Source organism: Pelophylax lessonae, assembly GCF_965119305.1.
Source record: "Pelophylax lessonae genome assembly, chromosome: 10".
In the NCBI taxonomy this organism is placed as follows: Eukaryota; Metazoa; Chordata; class Amphibia; order Anura; family Ranidae; genus Pelophylax; species Pelophylax lessonae.
This window is the reverse complement of record NC_138777.1, coordinates 210,248,289-210,267,589: the sequence shown is the minus strand read 5'-3', so window position 1 is coordinate 210,267,589 and position 19,301 is coordinate 210,248,289. Positions and strand designations below refer to the sequence as shown.

Below are 19,301 nucleotides of genomic sequence, written 5' to 3'. Positions count from 1 at the left end.
AATCATATCCAATATCTGACACTGCATATGTGTGAACCCAGGCTTAAAGCGTAACTCCACTTTTGTTGAGAAAAAAACATTCCCCTCTGGGTGATCTCTGTACATTACAAGGATTATAGCAAACTTTGTTGCAGATTCCTTCCTTTTGTTATTCTGAAGAAATTATTGTTTGTTCCTCTGTGCTGAGTGGGTCTAATGGGAGTGGTTTCATAATTATCTATCAGCTGTGGCAGCTGCAGAGCTCTAATGAGGAAATCTGCTGGGCCAGCATCCCTTTAGACGTGTTCCTATTTGCAGTATCTCACCAAAAATTACATTTTTGTTGCAGGGGATGCCAGAACTGATTTGTATCTTAGTGCAGACTTCTGGGAAAATTGGTGAGCCAATCACACAAGCAGGAAATGATGTTTCTGGGGTGTGGTCAGTATACATTCTGTGTACAGATCACCTCCAGGCGGCCATATTGCATTTTCAGAAAATTACAGCGGCTGCAGATTGAAAAGGAAAGGCCATTTTTAAAAAACATTCAATCACAATATGATTTGTGTCGCAATTGTATACGCTATATTGTTTTTTCTTTATTTACTATTTTTTTCCCCACTAAAGTGGAATTACCGTTTAAAGAACTCAAATCCAATAAAATGGAAGGTGCAAGCCAGGTCAGGCTGGGGGAGGACAGGACTAGATGATGCTGGATGTCCTCCAGCCAGAAAATGAGGTGGTCTCTATCTGACTTGCTGCAGCTTCTAATGCACATTGTGAGAGGCTCACAGTGTGCAGTGAAATCAGAGTAAGTGATTTCAGTACAGGAGAGGAGCCGCTACAACTGTGCAAGACTGAAGGGGAAGCTGGAGTTTCAGTGTTCTCTGTACAGCACTGTGGTAAATGTCAGAGCTATATAGATGTGTTAAAATAATAGTGTGTGACTGTGAGGGGCATTAGAGTGTAAGCTCTTCTAGTACAGAGACTGAAGGGAATGTCTCAGTGTTCTCTGTACAGCACTGCGGTATATGTCAGAGCTATATAAATGTATAATAATAATAGTGTGTGACTGTGAGGGGCATTAGAGTGTAAGCTCTTCTGGTACAGAGGCTGATGGGAATTTCTCAGTGTTCTCTGTACAGCACTGTGGTATACATCATAGCTTTTTACTGTAAATACATTATATAGTGTGTCACTGTGGGGGGGACATTAACCACTTAAGCCCCGGAAGATTTCACCCCCTTCCTGACCAGGCCCTATTTTGCGATTTGGCACTGCGTGACTTTAACGGACAATTGCGCAGTCGTGCGATGCTTTACCTAAACTAAATTGACGTCCTTTTTTTCCCACAAACAGAGCTTTCTTTTGGTGGTATTTGATCTCCTGTGCGATTTTTACTTTTTGCGCTATAAACAAAAAATGCGTAAATTTTGCAAAAATAACAATAAACAATAACAATATTTTTCACATTTTTTATATGAAATTCCCAAAAAAAAAATGTAAAAATCTAAATTTTTTAACATTTTAGGCCAATTTGTTTTCTGCTACCTATGTTTGGTAAAAAAAATTGCAAAAAGCGTATTTTGATTGGTTTGCGCAAAAGTTATTGCGTTTACTAATTAAGGGAAAGATTTTTGTCATTTTTTTTTTTAACATGTAATGGTGGCGATCTGCGATTTTTTTTTGCAGGACTGCGACATTGTGGCGGACAGATCGGACCCTTGACTGACATTTTTGACACTTTTGGGGGTACCAGTGACATTACTACAGTAATCAGTGCTATAAATATGCACTGTTACTGCAAAAATGACACTGGCAGGGAAGGGGTTAACTTTATTGGAGAAGGAGGGTTAAGTGTGTCCCTAGGGGCGTGCTTCTAACTGTGAAGGGATGTGGCTTGTTGTGTAACAACAGAGATCTACTATCCTACATAGCAGGACCGTATGATCTCTGTTCTTACACAGGGGGGAATGATAGGCGGCTTTGTTTACATCAGCCGCCTGCCTTTCTCCCTCTGCAGCGGATGATCGTGAGTGGCCGGCAGACATCGGGTCCGCCGGTCACACGCGCAGGGGGGGGGTCCGTGAACGAGAGGGGGCGGGAGCGCGCCTCCTGCGGCGCACGCTCGCCCCCTAGAGCCTCACAGGCTAGCGACATAGCCCTACGTCGCTTTGCATGTGAGGGGCTGACTGCCGCAGTAAATATACTGTGGGCGGTCGGCAAGTGGTTAAAGTGTAAGCTCCTCTGGTGCAGAGGCTGATGGGAATTTCTCGTTGTTCTCTGTACAGCACTGCGGTATATGTCGGAGCTATATAAATGTAGTATAATAATAGTGTGTGATTAGGGGAGTGGGGGGGGGGGAAGAGACATTAGTAGATTGTAAGCTCCTCTGTGCTTTATATTGGTTTCTTCCTCATTGTCGGGGTGTATTGAAGGATTTCAGCAGTTGTAATACAACGTTCAGCGTTCCACCAGACAGAGATCCTCTTCCCTGAACTACATTCAGCCAAAGCGGCAGCAGACGTTCTCATAAATAAATATAATAAAGTAAACTCACCTTGATCCCCTACGACAGGCCCCTAATTGGTCAGGCTCCAGAGGTGCCCCCCCCCCTTCCCCTCCCTTCCTTGGCACATACCATCCGCTATTCTGAGTCTCAGGTCAAAGTGACAGCTGAATTGGACGCCGTCCCAGCTGAAAGAACAAAATACCACCCAGCCAGCCAACCACAGATGGTAAGATAAAACACACCGAAATACTTCCAATTTTTTTCAGCACTTAAAGGGTCACACCTTCCCCAGATCCTGTTCATTCCTCTATCCACTTGCAATCGACTTCTGTGCAACAAAGTAGCACCCTCTGTTATGCCAAAGTGGGAGGAGCTAGGATGCAAACCGTTGTGGCGTGAAATGTCACCTTTGGGAATTTCTGATTCAGGAGCCAGCATGGGGTCAACGCCAAGTTGAGGCTGACCCTGAAGTGAGTGAAAAAAAGGCGTCACCTATATTACTCTCCACTATAATTATTATTATTATTTCAGGTTCTTATATAGCGCTGTCAATTTACGCAGCGCTTTACATATACATTACACATTCACATCAGTCCCTGCCCTCAAGGAGCTTACAATCTAAGGTCCCTAACTCACATTCATACATACATAGTAGGGCCAATTTTATACAGGATCCAATTAACCTACCAGCATGTCTTTGGAGTGTGGGAGGAAACCGGAGTACCCGGAGGAAACCCACGCAGGCACAGGGAGAACATGCAAACTCCAGGCAGGTAGTGTCGTGGTTGGGATTCGAACCAGCAACCCTCTTGCTGCTAGGTGAATGTGCTAACCACTACACCACTGTGCCACTGTGCCACCCATATAGAGAAGACCTGAGCGATCCAGCTCAGGGTGTCAGTTGGGTTTTCGAGTCCACCCAAAACTGACAATGTAGTCTTGAGGTGGACAATGGCAGGCTGAGTCACTGCCGGCCTTCTTACATCTCCTGGAGACTCCAGAAGTGAGGTCTCCACATCCAAGCTCCCAGCTTAGTATCTCTGCTGGGTCCTTTTTTCAGTCCTCCAATGGGACTCTTGCACAGAATGCATCGGAAGGAGTGAGACTGTACAGCAAAAGACTGAGGTGAGAAATTCCTGCTGGTGGAGGACAGGGTTTGATTTAAACTAGTGATCGACCGATATTGGTTTTATCATTGCCGGTACCGATATTTTGGCCATTGCATATCGGTATCGGCCGATATGGGCCGATAGTTTTATAATTTTTTTTTTTTACTTTACAGGTACTCTTGTGGAGAGATCTGGGGATCTAAAAGACCCCAAACCCCTCCTCTGCACTTAAAAGCATTGAAAATGCCAAGTTTGGCTGTTTTGAATGCTGTCTTTTTTTTTAATCTGGCGCCAGTACCCGGAAGTGATGTCACTCATGACATCACTTTCGGGTTTTTGCATGGAGACCTGATCAGAGCCGAATGCGGCTTTGATCGGGTCTTCGGCGGCTCTGCAGGCCGGTTGCCCGGGTCTCCCGGTGGGACGGGAGACTAAGGCGAGCCGTAGAAGTTGGCGGGAGTGGGGGGGGGGACGTCCCCTCCTGCTCCTTGCAATGACAGCTGAGAGGCTTCTCAGCCGCATCGGTTGTCATTACAAGACAGCCGACCGTCAGCTATGGACGCCGGTACCGGGGTGATGCCTCTAGCTGCAGGCATCACTCCAGTACAAACACTTTCTTGAAATATCAGTAATATCGGTCACCTTGTTCGCCGATTCCGATAAATCGGGGAAAGTGCATATCGGCCCTCAATATATCGGCTTTGCCAATAATCGGTCTATCTCTAATTTAAACCAGCGGCATCGACCTATTGCTGAAATATCCATTTTGGTTTGATCATCTCTTTAGGCATCTATGGAATAAATAAAGACTCCACACTCTTTGCTTCCAAGGAGGGTCCCAGTGTGTGCGTTAAGCAGCACATTCATTTCACATGGGCTGTGAAAGCTCCACAACCTACTTGAAATGGACCTTCAACATTATTCTAACCCAGTGCACTACAACATAAAGATTGCTCTCATCTGTGCATTATGGCAACACAAGGTATCACTCTGTGTTTGACACTTTACCATAGCTACTGGTGTTAAAGGTATAGGAACTAAGTGATGGGGGTTTAAGAAGTAAATGATGAGGATATGGGAACCAAATGACGGGGCTATAAGAAGCAAATGATATAAGTGTAAATAAATGGGTTATGTGAACCAAATTTTAGGGGGGGTGGGAACCAAGATGATGGGAGAATAGGAACCAAATGATGGGATTATGGTTATAAGAAAGAAATGATAGAGATACCAGAACCAAATGATGGAGGTATGGGACCATATATTGAGGGTTTGGGGACCAAATGTTGGGTGTATTGGAACCAAATGATGGAGGAATTGGAATCATATATTGAGGGTGTGGAAACCAGATGTTGGTGTATTTAAACCAAATGATGAAAAAATGGGAGCCAACCTATAGGCAATTGGAAACAAATGATGGGGGTATGGGGACCAAAATTATAGAGTTAAAGGAACTAAAATAATGGAACTATAAGAACCAAATGATGGGGGTTTCGGAACTAAAATGATGGGAGTGTGGGAGCCAACTGAAGGGGATATGGGAACCAAAATGATGAAAATAAGGCAACAAAATAAAGGGAATCTTGAATAAATGATGGGGGGTATGGGAACCAAAATGATGGGGGTATTGAAAGAGTGTATCAACGTGCCTTACTAAAATATTATATTTCATATTACATTTCAGCTAGGGCCTATTCTACGATGGAATGTGGGCTCTTGCAAATGATATTAACGAGCCATTTGACACACCTCATTCATACACCCTGGACATCAGACAGCTATATTTTGCATATAGACGACAAGACATTGATAGGTGTTGACATGTTAAACACCTTTTCATTCATTCATTCAGACACTTAACAAGTTAAGGCTTTGCATAGAAATTACTGACACCACCTAAACACAATTGACAATTGCTTACATTAACACATCTGACAGCTGAACACAGACGGATCGGCTCTCCCACAAAACACAATTTCAGACACAAGACACCTCATATTGACACAGATGTATAGGGAACACAAGGGCCTTTTCTTCTATTGTTTTGTGTGAGATATGTTCTATTGATAAGTTGACCCATGAATTGTAACAGGTTTAAATGGGGTTTTGCCGCCCAAATTTCCTTTAAATGTGTGAGAGAAACTTGAAATAAACTAGATGTTTCTACGCTAAGCTTGAGTGCTATGTGTCGTTACGTCTCCTGGCCAGAGGAGAGAGAATTCACTATACAGGGAGAGTTGGAGAGTTGGGACTGAAGGGCCATATATCATCTTGTAAATTGCCTCCTGATAAGATTGAGCTAACAGGTATGGTAAAAAATAATGGAGGTATAGGAGCTAAAATAATGGAATTATAAGAACCAAATGATGGGGGTATTGGAACTAAAATGATGGGGGTATGGGAACTAAATTATGGGGATTGAAGAAGCAAATTATAGGGTTATCAGAAAAACTGAAAGCTGCCACCAACCAAGTAGACCTGTCTCATGATATAAATAAAGAACATCATGAGACAGGTCTACTTGGTTGGTGGCAGACTGGAGGCATCAGACTGCAGGCTGGCTGGTTTCCATGCACTTCTTTTAATCCTTTCAACCTTCAGTTTTTCTGATACAGGGATGGAGATGCTGGGCATTACCCTGCTGGTGTCTCACTTAAAGTCCCACATAGCCTATATTTTTCAATGATGGGGTTATGGGAACCAAATGATGTTGATAGAGGCAAGGAGCCATATACTGAGAGTTTGGGAGCCAAACTCTCAGTATATTGCTCCTTGCCTCCATCAACAGTAATTGTCAGTATATTAAAAAACCATATTTTTAATATACATGTCTTTTGGTTCATAGCTGCAGCAGCTTTGGAAATACATGGGTATGCTCCCCCAAATTTTTTGCCAGTAATTGTCAGTAATTGGACCTCCTTCTAGGATTGCATAAAAAAACAAGAGAAAGATCCCCTAGTTGATGCTTGTGTATCTGTGATTTGTCATTTTATTTTTAAATAAATATAATAAATCCGTATGATTAATCTTAGATATTCATATATAAGCTACTGTCAACAAATACAGCCATACTGGTACCTTATAGGTGAAGGGGGTATAAGGATGTATTTGGCAGCCCATTGGGGTCCATAATAAAAAAAAAAAAAAGTTTAGGAACCCCTAATTTAGATGCACTGGTGACTCTAGGCTAGGCCTCTAGGATTTACCCGGTCTGAATAAAACAGGTGTCTAGGCTGAGGCTCTCGCCGAGTCAGAGCCGTAAAGGTTAAAAGGCAGCGGCGGCAGACACTGGCCGTGCCCGGCACAGATGGTGCGAGAGCCCTGGCACATGACACCAGCAGCGGGCACCCACTCAGCTCCACTCGCAGACTCTGGAGGCAGATTTTTGGGAACCGGACCAAGAAAACCACATCTCAGTTTTCCGACAGCTGCGCCGCGATCAGAGAGGAAGTTGCTTTTTTTTTTTTTTTTTCTAAAATAAGAAATATGAAGCGGGGGAAGAGGAGAGGCTTCTATTCTGCCTCCTCTCCAAAGCTTCCATCAGCAGAACTGTTGTATCTGCAGGGAAATCCCACATAAACATTGTATATTCTGAGTACAGCCCCGCGACAGCTGGGAGTGCAGAGCACATCTGGCGGCTGGTATATTCCCAGAGAGGGACGTCATTGGGAGCCGCAGAACCACTGCGGCTGCATTACATCACCATTGCATTGCCATGGAGGGAGGGGGGGGGGTCCTGCCTGTAAACTCTTGGGCAGGTTGTGACACCTTTTAGTGAATGCTAAAGATTATTTCTTCCCACAAAAAAAAAAGAGAAAAAAAAAAAGTATTTACCGTGACAGCTCAGGGATAATGGCACACAATGAAAAAATCAGACGAAAAATACTGCTTTTGGAGCGATCGATCGACAATATGATCGTTAGTACACAGCTTTCAAGAGCCAATCACGACAGTTCATGCGAAGTTATCCAAAGGGACGAGCTCAAAAGTTTTTCCAGTAAGATAACAGAATGAATGATTTTCCTGTATTTAGTATAGAATTTGTAGGAAAAAAGACCACGCACGTCCGGAAAACTAAATACATTACATCATTTCCGAAGTTGCATAGGCATAAGGAAACTTAAGTGGATGACATTAGGTTTGATTTGTGCACTATGTATAATAAACAATTATGTTGTATCGTTTTAATTCTTTCCCCATCTCAGTGCTGCTGATCTTCTCCATCCTCTTCCTCTTTCAGTCACTTCCTGTCCACATGCCTTCACTCCAACGTTGGCAGAACCTCATTGCCCTAGATCGGCTTCCCGATGGTGACAACAGTGACCCAGCCTGTACAATGTGTGTTGGCATGACCATTTGTAGGCACCACGAGGGATACAGGTGACAGGGTGACAACACAGGAAAACAACTGGGAGACAGGGGCTGGGCATAGTCACCCTATAACAGGAAGTACCTGAAAAAGGACCCACGTGGCAGGATCACCAGAAGAACAATCAGATATCTGTCACTCGCCATCAGAGAAACCATCGGATATCTGCCTTACATTATCAGAGGAACTATCAGATATTTGCCTGTCCACCAATAGAGGAATGAATAGATACCTGCCCTTCCCCATCAGAGGAACAATCAGATCTGTGCCCTTTACCATCAGATGAACAATCAGATATCTGCCATTCACCATCAGAGGAACGATCAGATATCTGCCCTTTACTATCAGGGGAACAATCAGATATCTGCCCTTCACCATCAGAGGAAAGATCAGATATCTGTCCTTCACCATCAGAGGAACAATCAGATATCTGCCCTTTACCATCAGAGGAACGATCAGATATCTGCCCTTTACTATCAGGGGAACAATCAGATATCTGCCCTTCACCATCAGGGGAACAATCAGATATCTGCCCTTTACCATCAGAGGAACGATCAGATATCTGCCCTTTACTATCAGGGGAACAATCAGATATCTGCCCTTCACCATCAGAGGAACAATCAGATATCTGCCCTTTACCATCAGAGGAACGATCAGATATCTGCCCTTTACTATCAGGGGAACAATCAGATATCTGCCCTTCACCATCAGGGGAACAATCAGATATCTGCCCTTCACCATCAGAGGAAAGATCAGATATCTGTCCTTCACCATCAGAGGAAAGATCAGATATCTGTCCTTCACCATCAGAGGAACAATCAGATATTTGCCCTTTACCATCAGAGGAAAGATCAGATATCTGCCCTTCACCATCAGAGGAACAATCAGATATCTGCCCTTCACCATCAGAGGAACAATCAGATATCTGCCCTTCACTATCAGAGGAACAATCAGATATCTGCCCTTCACTATCAGAGGAACAATCAGATATCTGCCCTTCACTATCAGAGGAACGATCAGATATCTGCCCTTCACCATCAGAGGAACAATCAGATATCTGCCCTTCACCATCAGAGGAACAATCAGATATTTGCCCTTCACTATCAGAGGAACGATCAGATATCTGCCCTTCACCATCAGAGGAACAATCAGATATCTGCCCTTCACCATCAGAGGAACAATCAGATATCTGCCCTTCACCATCAGAGGAACGATCAGATATCTGCCCTTCCCCATCAGGGGAACTTTTAGATATCTGCCCTTCACCATCAGAGGAACGATCAGATATTTGCCCTTCACCATCAGAGGAACGATCAGATATCTGCCCTTCACCACCAGAGGAACAATTGAATATCTGACTACTCACCATTGGATATCTGCCTGTTCGTCAACAGCCCTAAATATATTTCCCCCATGTAAGTTCCTTCACATCCTCAATGAACACAATCAGATATCTGCCCTTCACCATCAGAGGAACGATCAGATATTTGCCCTTCACCATCAGAGGAACAATCAGATATCTGCCCTTCACCATCAGAGGAACGATCAGATATCTGCCCTTCACCATCAGAGGAACGATCAGATATCTGCCCTTCACCATCAGAGGAACAATCAGATATCTGCCCTTCACCATCAGAGGAACAATCAGATATCTGCCCTTCACCATCAGAGGAAAGATCAGATATCTGCCCTTCACCATCAGAGGAACGATCAGATATTTGCCCTTCACCATCAGAGGAAAGATCAGATATCTGCCCTTCACCATCAGAGGAAAGATCAGATATCTGCCCTTCACCATCAGAGGAAAGATCAGATATCTGCCCTTCACCATCAGAGGAACGATCAGATATCTGCCCTTCACCATCAGAGGAACAATCAGATATCTGCCCTTCACCATCAGAGGAACGAACAGATATTTCCTTTTTACCATCAGAGGAACAATCAGATATCTGCCCTTCACCATCACAGGAACGATCCGATATCTGTCCTTTACCATTAGAGGAACGATCGGATATCTGCCCTTCACCATCAGAGGAACGATCGGATATCTGCCCTTCACCATCAGAGGAACAATCAGATATCTGCCCTTCACCATCAGAGGAACAATCAGATATCTGCCCTTCACCATCAGAGGAACGATCAGATATCTGCCCTTCACCATCAGAGGAACGATCAGATATCTGCCCTTCACCACCAGAGGAACGATTGAATATCTGACTACTCACCATTGGATATCTGCCTGTTCGTCAACAGCCCTAAATATATTTCCCCCATGTAAGTTCCTTCACATCCTCAATGAACACACAGCAGCCATAAACACAGACAACTAAATTTGGTAAGTGTGTAACAATTTTGCACCATCTAGGAACGCTATTATTTGTCAACGATGGGAAAAATTGCCCGGCACCGACTGTGCCACCTTCCCACACACTCTGCACATTAGGCTTAAGAGTTTAATGAACCCCCCAAGGAATATTTGCCTTGTGCCAATCTTGAGCGACACACAGGCCGCTCTTTCTCTCCTCACCGGTGAGACAACTGCTGAATTATTGACAGGCTGCGCGGCCTCGGGACAGTTTGGCACCAGCTACCCTGCGCCACTTCTATCAGAGAGATGTTCTTACACGCACTCTTACCCCCCTCACTAATTTCACAGGAGACAAAAGTGTCACTAACCCTCCAATTCAGCAGTGAGGCTTCCTCAGCGGGTCATGTGACCCCGGAGCTGTCAATCTTCAAAGAAGCAGGGAAATCCTTAGGAAGCACTTCTGGAATTTGTGCTGCATTCCAAAACAGGATGCCTGCCGCCCAGCCAGCACCGGGCACACCACCGGGGCACACCACCGGGCACACCACCAGGCACACCACCAGGGCACACCACCCGGCACACCACCGGGGCACACCACCGGGGCACACCACCAGGGCACACCACCGGAGCACACCACCAGGGCACACCACCGGAGCACACCACCGGGGCACACCACCAGGGCACACCACCGGAGCACACCACCGGAGCACACCACCGGGGCACACCACCGGGCACACCACCCGGCACACCACCGGGGCACACCACCGGGCACACCACCCGACACACCACCGGGGCACACCACCGGGCACACCACCAGGGCACACCACCGGAGCACACCACCGGGGCACACCACCGGGCACACCACGGGGCACACCACCGGGCCCAGACAAACTGCTGCCAGGGCCTTCAAAGCTGATGGTTTGGACTTGGCTCTGACTTTATAGTTTAGGTTTAGATGTCTGCACCATCCAGTTGCTGGGGAGCTGCGAGTCTCTGGCTGGCAGTACATGTTGGGACTTGTAGTTCCCCGGCTTCTGGAGGAATGCAAGACCAAAAGATGCCATCTATTTCCATATAAAGCCGGGATCTCCATACTTTTGAAGTATGAGGGCCACTTTATATATTGTACAAATGTTCACGGGCCAAAACAAAAAATCCCTTTACGATACAGTCCCCCCCTTACATCAGGGTCCCCAACAGAGTCCCCTTTACATCAGAATCCCCATCAGAGACCCTATTACATCAGAATCCCCATTAGAGTCCCCCCTTACATCACTGACCTAATTAGAGTCCCCCTTATATCGGTGTCCCCATTAGAGTCCCCCTTATATCAGTGTCCCCATTAGAGTCCTCCTTATATCAGTGTCCCCATTAGAGTCCCCCTTATATCAGTGTCCCCATTAGAGTCCTCCTTATATCAGTGTCCCCATTAGAGTCCCCCTTATATCAGTGTCCCCATTAGAGTCCCCCTTATATCAGTGTCCCCACTAGAGTCCTCCTTATATCAGTGTCCCCATTAGAGTCCCCCTTATATCAGTGTCCCCATTAGAGTCCCTCTTATATCAGTGTCCCCATTAGAGTCCCACTTATAACAGCATCCCCATTAGTGTTCCCCTTACATCAGAGTCCCACTTCCAACAGGGTCCCCATTAGAGTTCTCCTTACATCAGGGTCCCCATCAAATCCCTCCTAACACCAGGGTCCCCATCACAGTCCCTCTCATATCACTGACCTAATTAAAGTCCCCCTTATATCAGTGTCCCCATTAGAGTCCCTCTTATATCAGTGTCCCCATTAGAGTCCCACTTATAACAGCATCCCCATTAGTGTTCCCCTTACATCAGAGTCCCACTTCCAACAGGGTCCCCATTAGAGCTCCCCTTACATCAGGGTCCCCATCAAATCCCCCCTAACACCAGGGTCCCCATAATAGTCCCTCTTACATCGCTAACCTAACTTGATTCCCCCTTATAGCAGGGTCCCCATTAGCGTTCCCCTTACATCAGGGTCCTACTTCCAACAGGGTCCCCATTAGAGTTCCCCTTACATCAGGGTCCCCATCAAATCCCTCCTAACACCAGGGTCCCCATCACAGTCCCTCTCATATCACTGACCTAATTAGAGACCCCCTTATATCAGTGTCCCTATTAGCATTCCTCTTACCATCAGAGTCCCCCTTACAACAGTGCCCCCATTAGAGTTCCCTTACATCAGGGTCCCCATTAGAGTCCCCCCCCCCACATCAGGGTCCCCATCAGAGTTTCCATCAAGTTGTAAAGCGCTGCGTAAACTGTCAGCGTTATATAAATCCTGCATAATAATAATAATAATTATATTATTCATAGACTCCCTTCCCTCTCTTCATTGGCATTCTCCTTAAATCAGTGTCCTCCTTACATCAGGGTCCCCTATGGGAGCCCCCTAAAATCAGAGTCCCCATCATAAACCCTCTTACATCAGTCTCCATTAGGTTCCATTCACACTTGTGTGACTTATCACGCAACTTTGGACATCAAAGTATCATGACAAGTCATTCCCCATGTTTTCCAATGATTACCATTCATATATGTGCGACTTAAAGTTGCAGCGACTTCAAAGTAGATCGTTCACTACTTTGGTCCGACTTTCATGCAACTTGAGAGCCATCGACTTCAATGTGAACCCCCAAAAGTTGCATGAAAGTCGTACCTGAATCTTATACAGAGCAACAGTTGTCCGTTATCACTGTCGTATCAAAGTCGCACCCGTTGTCACAAGTCGTATCAAAGTCGCACCCATCCAAAGTCAGCGCAACTTTGGAGTCGTACAAGTGTGAATGGAGCATAATAGTCTCCCTTACATCAGTGTCCCCATTAGAGTCGCCCCTAACATCAGGGTCCCCAGCAGATCCCTCCTAACATCAGAGTCCCCATCATAGACCAACTTACATTAGTGTCTCCATTAGAGACGCCCCTTACATCAGGATCCCCATCATAGACCCCCTTACATCAGGATCCCCATCATAGACCCCCTTACATCAGGATCCCCAACATAGACCCCCCCTTACCCCTCTCCATTTGTGTTCCTAAATCAGAGTCCTCCTTACGTCAGGGTCCCCATTAGATCCCCCCCCCCACATCAGGATCCCCATCAAAGTCCTCCTTACATCAGGAGCCCCAACATAGACCCTCCTTACCCCTCTCTATTGGTGTTCCTAAATCAGAGTCCTCCTTACGTCAGGATCCCCAACACAGACCCTCCTTACCCCTCTCTATTAGTGTTCCTAAATCAGAGTCCCCCTACATCAGGGTCCCCATCAAAGTCCTCCTTACATCAGGATCCCCAACATAGACCCCCCTTACCCCTCTCTATTAGTGTTCCTAAATCAGAGTCCTCCTTACGTCAGGATCCCCAACAGAGACCCCCCTTACCCCTTTCCATTAGTGGTCCTAAATCAGAGTCCCCCTTACGTCAGGATCCCCAACATAGACCCCCCTTACCCCTTTCCATTAGTGGTCCTAAATCAGAGTCCCCCTTACGTCAGGATCCCCAACATAGACCCCCCTTACCCCTCTCTATTAGTGTTCCTAAATCAGAGTCCCCCTACATCAGGGTCCCCATTAGACCCCCACATCAGGATCCCCATCAAAGTCCTCCTTACATCAGGAGCCCCAACATAGACCCTCAGTACCCCTCTCCATTGGTGTTCCTAAACCAGAGTCCCCCTTACATCAGAGTCCCCATCAGAGTCCCCCCCAATATCATGGTCCCCATTAGACCCCCTCCCCCCCCAACATCAGGATCCCCATCATAGTCCTTCTTACATCAGGATCCTCAACATGGACCCCCCTTACCCCTCTCCATTAGTGTTCCTAAATCAGAGCCCCCCTTACACCAGGGTCCCCATCAGAGTCCCCCCTATATCAGGGTCCCCATCAGACCCCCCCCCTTTATCAGGGTCCCCATCAGACCCCCTCTTTATCAGGATCCCCATCATAGTCCCCCCTTACACAGTCCAGGTGAGAGTTGGGGGGTATTGAAGCAGAGATAATAGGCAGCCTCTTCTGACCTTAATCCTCAATCTCTGCATAATTTGGCTACATGGTCACTGCTGACCGGAGCTGCGGGCTAAATCAGATCTTGTTGCGAGTCGGATGTGGCCCGCAGGCTGTAGTGTGAAGACCGCTGTCATGGACCATTCAGTCTACACAATGATATTTACTATTACAAGTCCTGAATGCATTTTTTTAAAAACATTTACATATGAGCAATAAACAAAACCTCCTCCATCATTCCCCGGGGTTGGACAAAGTGATTTCAGAGGCCATTTCCACCAAGGAGCCGGATCTCCCCCATAGACAGGCAGATGAGCTGTCTGTGTCCCCATTAGGCAGAGTCACCCTCTCTATTTGTCCTGGTGACCATTATCACAGAGTGAAAGTGAAAGAAAATCCCAGATTCTGGGTTGTCGCCAGAACAGGAACAGAGGGAAATCCTCCAATGGGGACATTAGTTCTGGTGACAACCAGGGATTCCCTCACTTTGGAGGGATTTCTCTTCACCTCCTGTTTTGGCTTATAAAACAGGAAATTAAGGGAAATTTCCCCAGTGGGACACAGATGGCAATAAAACCTGGCAAAGGTTATAACCCTCCTTTGCTCCATCCAAAATGTAAAAAAAAAAAAATGTTTAGCTCTAATTTAAAGTATATCCAATTTTTTTGGACAACTCCCTTCAGATTCTTTTTTTTTTTTGCTGTTTGGAGTTGATTTACTAAAACTGGAGAGTGAAAAATCTGGTGCAGCTCTGCATGGTAGCCAATCAGCTTCTAACTTCAGCTTGTTCAATTAAGCTTTGACAATAAAACCTGGAAGCTGATTGGTTTCTATGCAGAGCTGCACCGGATTTTGCACTTTTTTAGTTAATCAACCCCTTTCTGTCTTGGGATTTCTCTTCACTTCCTGCTCAGGAGACACAACAGGAAGTCAGAGGAAATCTCCCTAAAGTGTGAAAAACATCTTGTTGTTACCAGAACAGGTGCTACTGGAGAATTTCCTGGTATGGTGACAACCGGACTTCCCATCACTTTCAAAGGTCACCAGGTCCAATGGAAAGGGCAGGACCTTTAAAGGTTCCACGCTCCATCTAAAATTACATTTTAAAAAAATGGAGCTTTAGATGTCCTTTAGCTCCTTCGTGACCCCAAGTGCCACAAGGACCGGTCACATCCCTGGCACATATGGGACCAGATTGGTAGACTAAAAGAAATGGCGGCTGTTGGCTGGAAGGAAACCTGATTGTTACGGAGAGATTATTGTTGGTTGGGTTTGATAACCGATGTCCTCAATTTGTCCAACCCCAATGATGCCAAATCTAACCTTTACCAGATCCTCTGGGCACCCTCTGGACAGTTGGGCACAGAACATAGAAACAGTCATCAGGTGTTACTCACTGTTTGGCTGGCGGCCGGTGAAGACGATAAGCTGGATCCACTCTGTGCCGTAGTCAAGCCCACCATGGCCAAGGGTCGGCACTCTGTACAAGCTCCAATAAGCAGCTGCTTCCCATCGTCCACAAACAAGCTGTTGGCGCCTCTCGGTGCCAGAAGGAAGACGGGCAACCTGGCGAGCTGGACGGTCTTCAGTCCCAGCAACCTTTTCTTCTCGGTGCGGCAGAAGAAGCAGACGAAGGTCTCCACCTGGTACTGCCGGGACCAGGGACTGTTGGGCTGCTGCTTCCTCATCTCCTGCTGGAACCATTGGCCCAGGAGGTCGTGGTAGCAGAGGCCACAGGTGGACACCAGGCCCGTAGAGTCGGGAGGTTTGGCCATGGGTGCCGGAGGGTAGACGGTGAGGAAGGGGAAGAAGGGCTCCTTATCGGCATACCTGCTGGGCGGGTTGATGCTCAGTTGATACTCGGCCCCGGGGCCCAGCTCTGCGCCACACACGTAACAGATGGCGGTGGGCGCTGGGTGGGCGTTGAGCACTTTCCGGCTAGGACTGGGTACAGCGGCGGTGAACACCTGGTGGTAGCGGCCGAGGAAACTCTGCACGGAGTCGATGAGCTCCTCGTTTTGTGACGCCCGGTAGATTGCCCAGATGTCCTCTAACACCCCGTGGCACTTGCGGCAGCTCAGCACCTCCCCCTGCTGGGTCATTCCTCTGGCGCCGGGCGGGCAAGGCATCTGGGCGATGAAGGGGAAGTGCATGGTGGACTTGGCGTTGCCATTGGCGATCCTGGAGCGCACCGTCTTGCCCTGGTTGGCGCAGTCCTCTCCGCACAGGTAGCAGACCCCTTTGCCCTGGGGGTCGCCGGGTCGCGGCACCGCCCCCTTCTCGTCCCCGCCTTGGAGGGGCACCACATAGAGCCGCTGCAGGATAGGGACGTTGGCCATGTCGAAGCTGTGCCACTGCTGCATGAGGGAAGAGAAGCAGTTGGCGCACGCTCGGGCGCTGCCGCCGGCGCTGATGGGTTGAGCCCCCGGCGGCGGGGCGTGCAGCCAAAGGAACGGGAAAAAGGGCGTCTCGGGGGAGTTCTCCTGCTTCTGTACGTGGATGGTATGGGGGGCACCGTGCCCGCCGCAAATGTAGCAAATAGTGGGGTGCCCGTTCTCCGGGGGGCGGGGGGGTGTCCAGTGGGGGGGGCCCTCCTCAGGCTCACTCAATGGGTGATCTGATAAATCAGATAAATCCGAGTCATAGTGGGGGTTCCAGTCTCTCGGGTGTGATCGGGCACCCCCCTCCCCGCACTGGTACGGCCTCTTCAGCCAATACATGCGCTTCTCCAGCGGGGTCCGGCTGCGTTCAAACGCGTCCCACTGAGCGCCCAGGAAGCGCTGGCACACCTGGCACACCCGGGCACACCCGCCGGGGCTCACCGGGTCGGCGCCGGGTGCGGGCTCCTGCTGCTGGAGGAATGGGAAGAACGGACACCCGTCCCGGGCCGGGCATCGCACCGACAGCCGGACCTCCCGCCCGCGGGGCACCCCTCCGCCGCAGATGAAGCAGTAAACGACACCCGATCCGGGCGCACAGTCCTCCTCCTCCTCCACCGCCGCCATCAGACGCTGCTTGCGGGACATCGGGGCGCCCGCCGGGTCACTCATCCTGCGCCCAAACTTTCTGCGGACCCGCCCACTGTGGGGCGCTGTGTGCTGGGAGCTCCGGCTGGGAGACGCCCCCTGGCAGAGCACATGGCCGCCCGCTGTAACCCCTTCACTGCCCCGGGGTGGGGGGGACACGGGGACTGCAACCGGGCAGCACGAGCACCGGACCCAGAGGACCCGACCCGAGGAACGCCGGCACCGGATTATTACAGCAACATTGTCACCGGGACCGGGCAATATTTGTCACTAAAGCGACATTGTCACCAAATTATTACTGCAACAATTTCAGTATTAGGACAGGATGAAGAGCAACAAGAGAAGTATGGAGGGTAACATTGTAACAGATTAGAGAAGTATGGAGGGTAACATTGTATCAGATTAGAGAAGTATGGAGGGTAACATTGTAACAGATTAGAGAAGTATGGAGGGTAACATTGTAACAGATTCGAGAAGTATGGAGGGTAACATTGTAACAGATTCGAGAAGTATGGAGGGTAACATTGTAACAGATTAGAGAAGTATGGAGGGTAACATTGTAACAGATTAGAGAAGTATGGGGGGTAACATTGTAACAGATTAGAGAAGTATGGAGGGTAACATTGTAGCAGATTAGAGAAGTATGGAGGGTAACATTGTAACAGATTAGAGAAGTATGGAGGGTAACATTGTAACAGATTAGAGAAGTATGGAGGGTAACATTGTAACAGATTAGAGAAGTATGAGGGGTAACATTGTAACAGATTAGAGAAGTATGGAGGGTAACACTGTAGCAGATTAGAGAAGTATGGAGGGTAACATTGTATCAGATTAGAGAAGTATGGAGGGTAACACTGTAGCAGATTAGAGAAGTATGGAGGGTAACATTGTATCAGATTAGAGAAGTATGGAGGGTAACATTGTATCAGATTAGAGAAGTATGGAGGGTAACATTGTAACAGATTAGAGAAGTATGGAGGGTAACATTGTAACAGATTAGAGAAGTATGGAGGGTAACATTGTAACAGATTAGAGAAGTATGGGGGGTAACATTGTAACAGATTAGAGAAGTATGGAGGGTAACATTGTAGCAGATTAGAGAAGTATGGAGGGTAACATTGTAACAGATTAGAGAAGTATGGAGGGTAACATTGTAACAGATTAGAGAAGTATGGAGGGTAACATTGTAACAGATTAGAGAAGTATGAGGGGTAACATTGTAACAGATTAGAGAAGTATGGAGGGTAACACTGTAGCAGATTAGAGAAGTATGGAGGGTAACATTGTATCAGATTAGAGAAGTATGGAGGGTAACACTGTAGCAGATTAGAGAAGTATGGAGGGTAACATTGTATCAGATTAGAGAAGTATGGAGGGTAACATTGTATCAGATTAGAGAAGTATGGAGGGTAACATTGTAACAGATTAGAGAAGTATGAAGGGTAACATTGTAACAGATTAGAGAAGTATGGAGGGTAACATTGTAACAGATTAGAGAAGTATGGAGGGTAACATTGTAACAGATTAGAGGAGTATGGAGGGTAACAGTGTAACAGATTAGAGAAGTATGGAGGGTAACATTGTAACAGATTAGAGAAGTATGGAGGGTAACATTGTAACAGATTAGAGAAGTATGGAGGGTAACATTGTAACAGATTAGAGAAGTATGGAGGGTAACATTGTAACAGATTAGAGAAGTATGGAGGGTAACATTGTATCAGATTAGAGAAGTAGGGAGGGTAACATTGTAACAGATTAGAGAAGTATGGAGGGTAACATTGTAACAGATTAGAGAAGTATGGAGGGTAACATTGTAACAGATTAGAGAAGTATGGAGGGTAACATTGTAACAGATTAGAGAAGTATGGAGGGTAACATTGTATCAGATTAGAGAAGTATGGAGGGTAACATTGTATCAGATTAGAGAAGTATGGAGGGTAACATTGTATCAGATTAGAGAAGTA

The 19,301-nt window shown here is 47.0% G+C and overlaps 1 protein-coding gene across 1 annotated transcript in view; it reads right to left on the bottom strand.

Annotated features, from left to right (window-relative positions):
- Nucleotides 1-17,395, bottom strand: part of GSE1 (Gse1 coiled-coil protein) — a 589,073-nt gene extending 571,678 nt beyond the window's left edge. The window contains exon 1 of the mRNA XM_082270436.1: nucleotides 15,709-17,395. Coding sequence (XP_082126562.1) covers nucleotides 15,709-17,361 — 1,653 coding nt within the window. The 5' untranslated portion in view covers nucleotides 17,362-17,395. The remainder of the gene's footprint in view (nucleotides 1-15,708) is intronic.
- Between the last annotated feature and the right edge of the window lie 1,906 nt (nucleotides 17,396-19,301).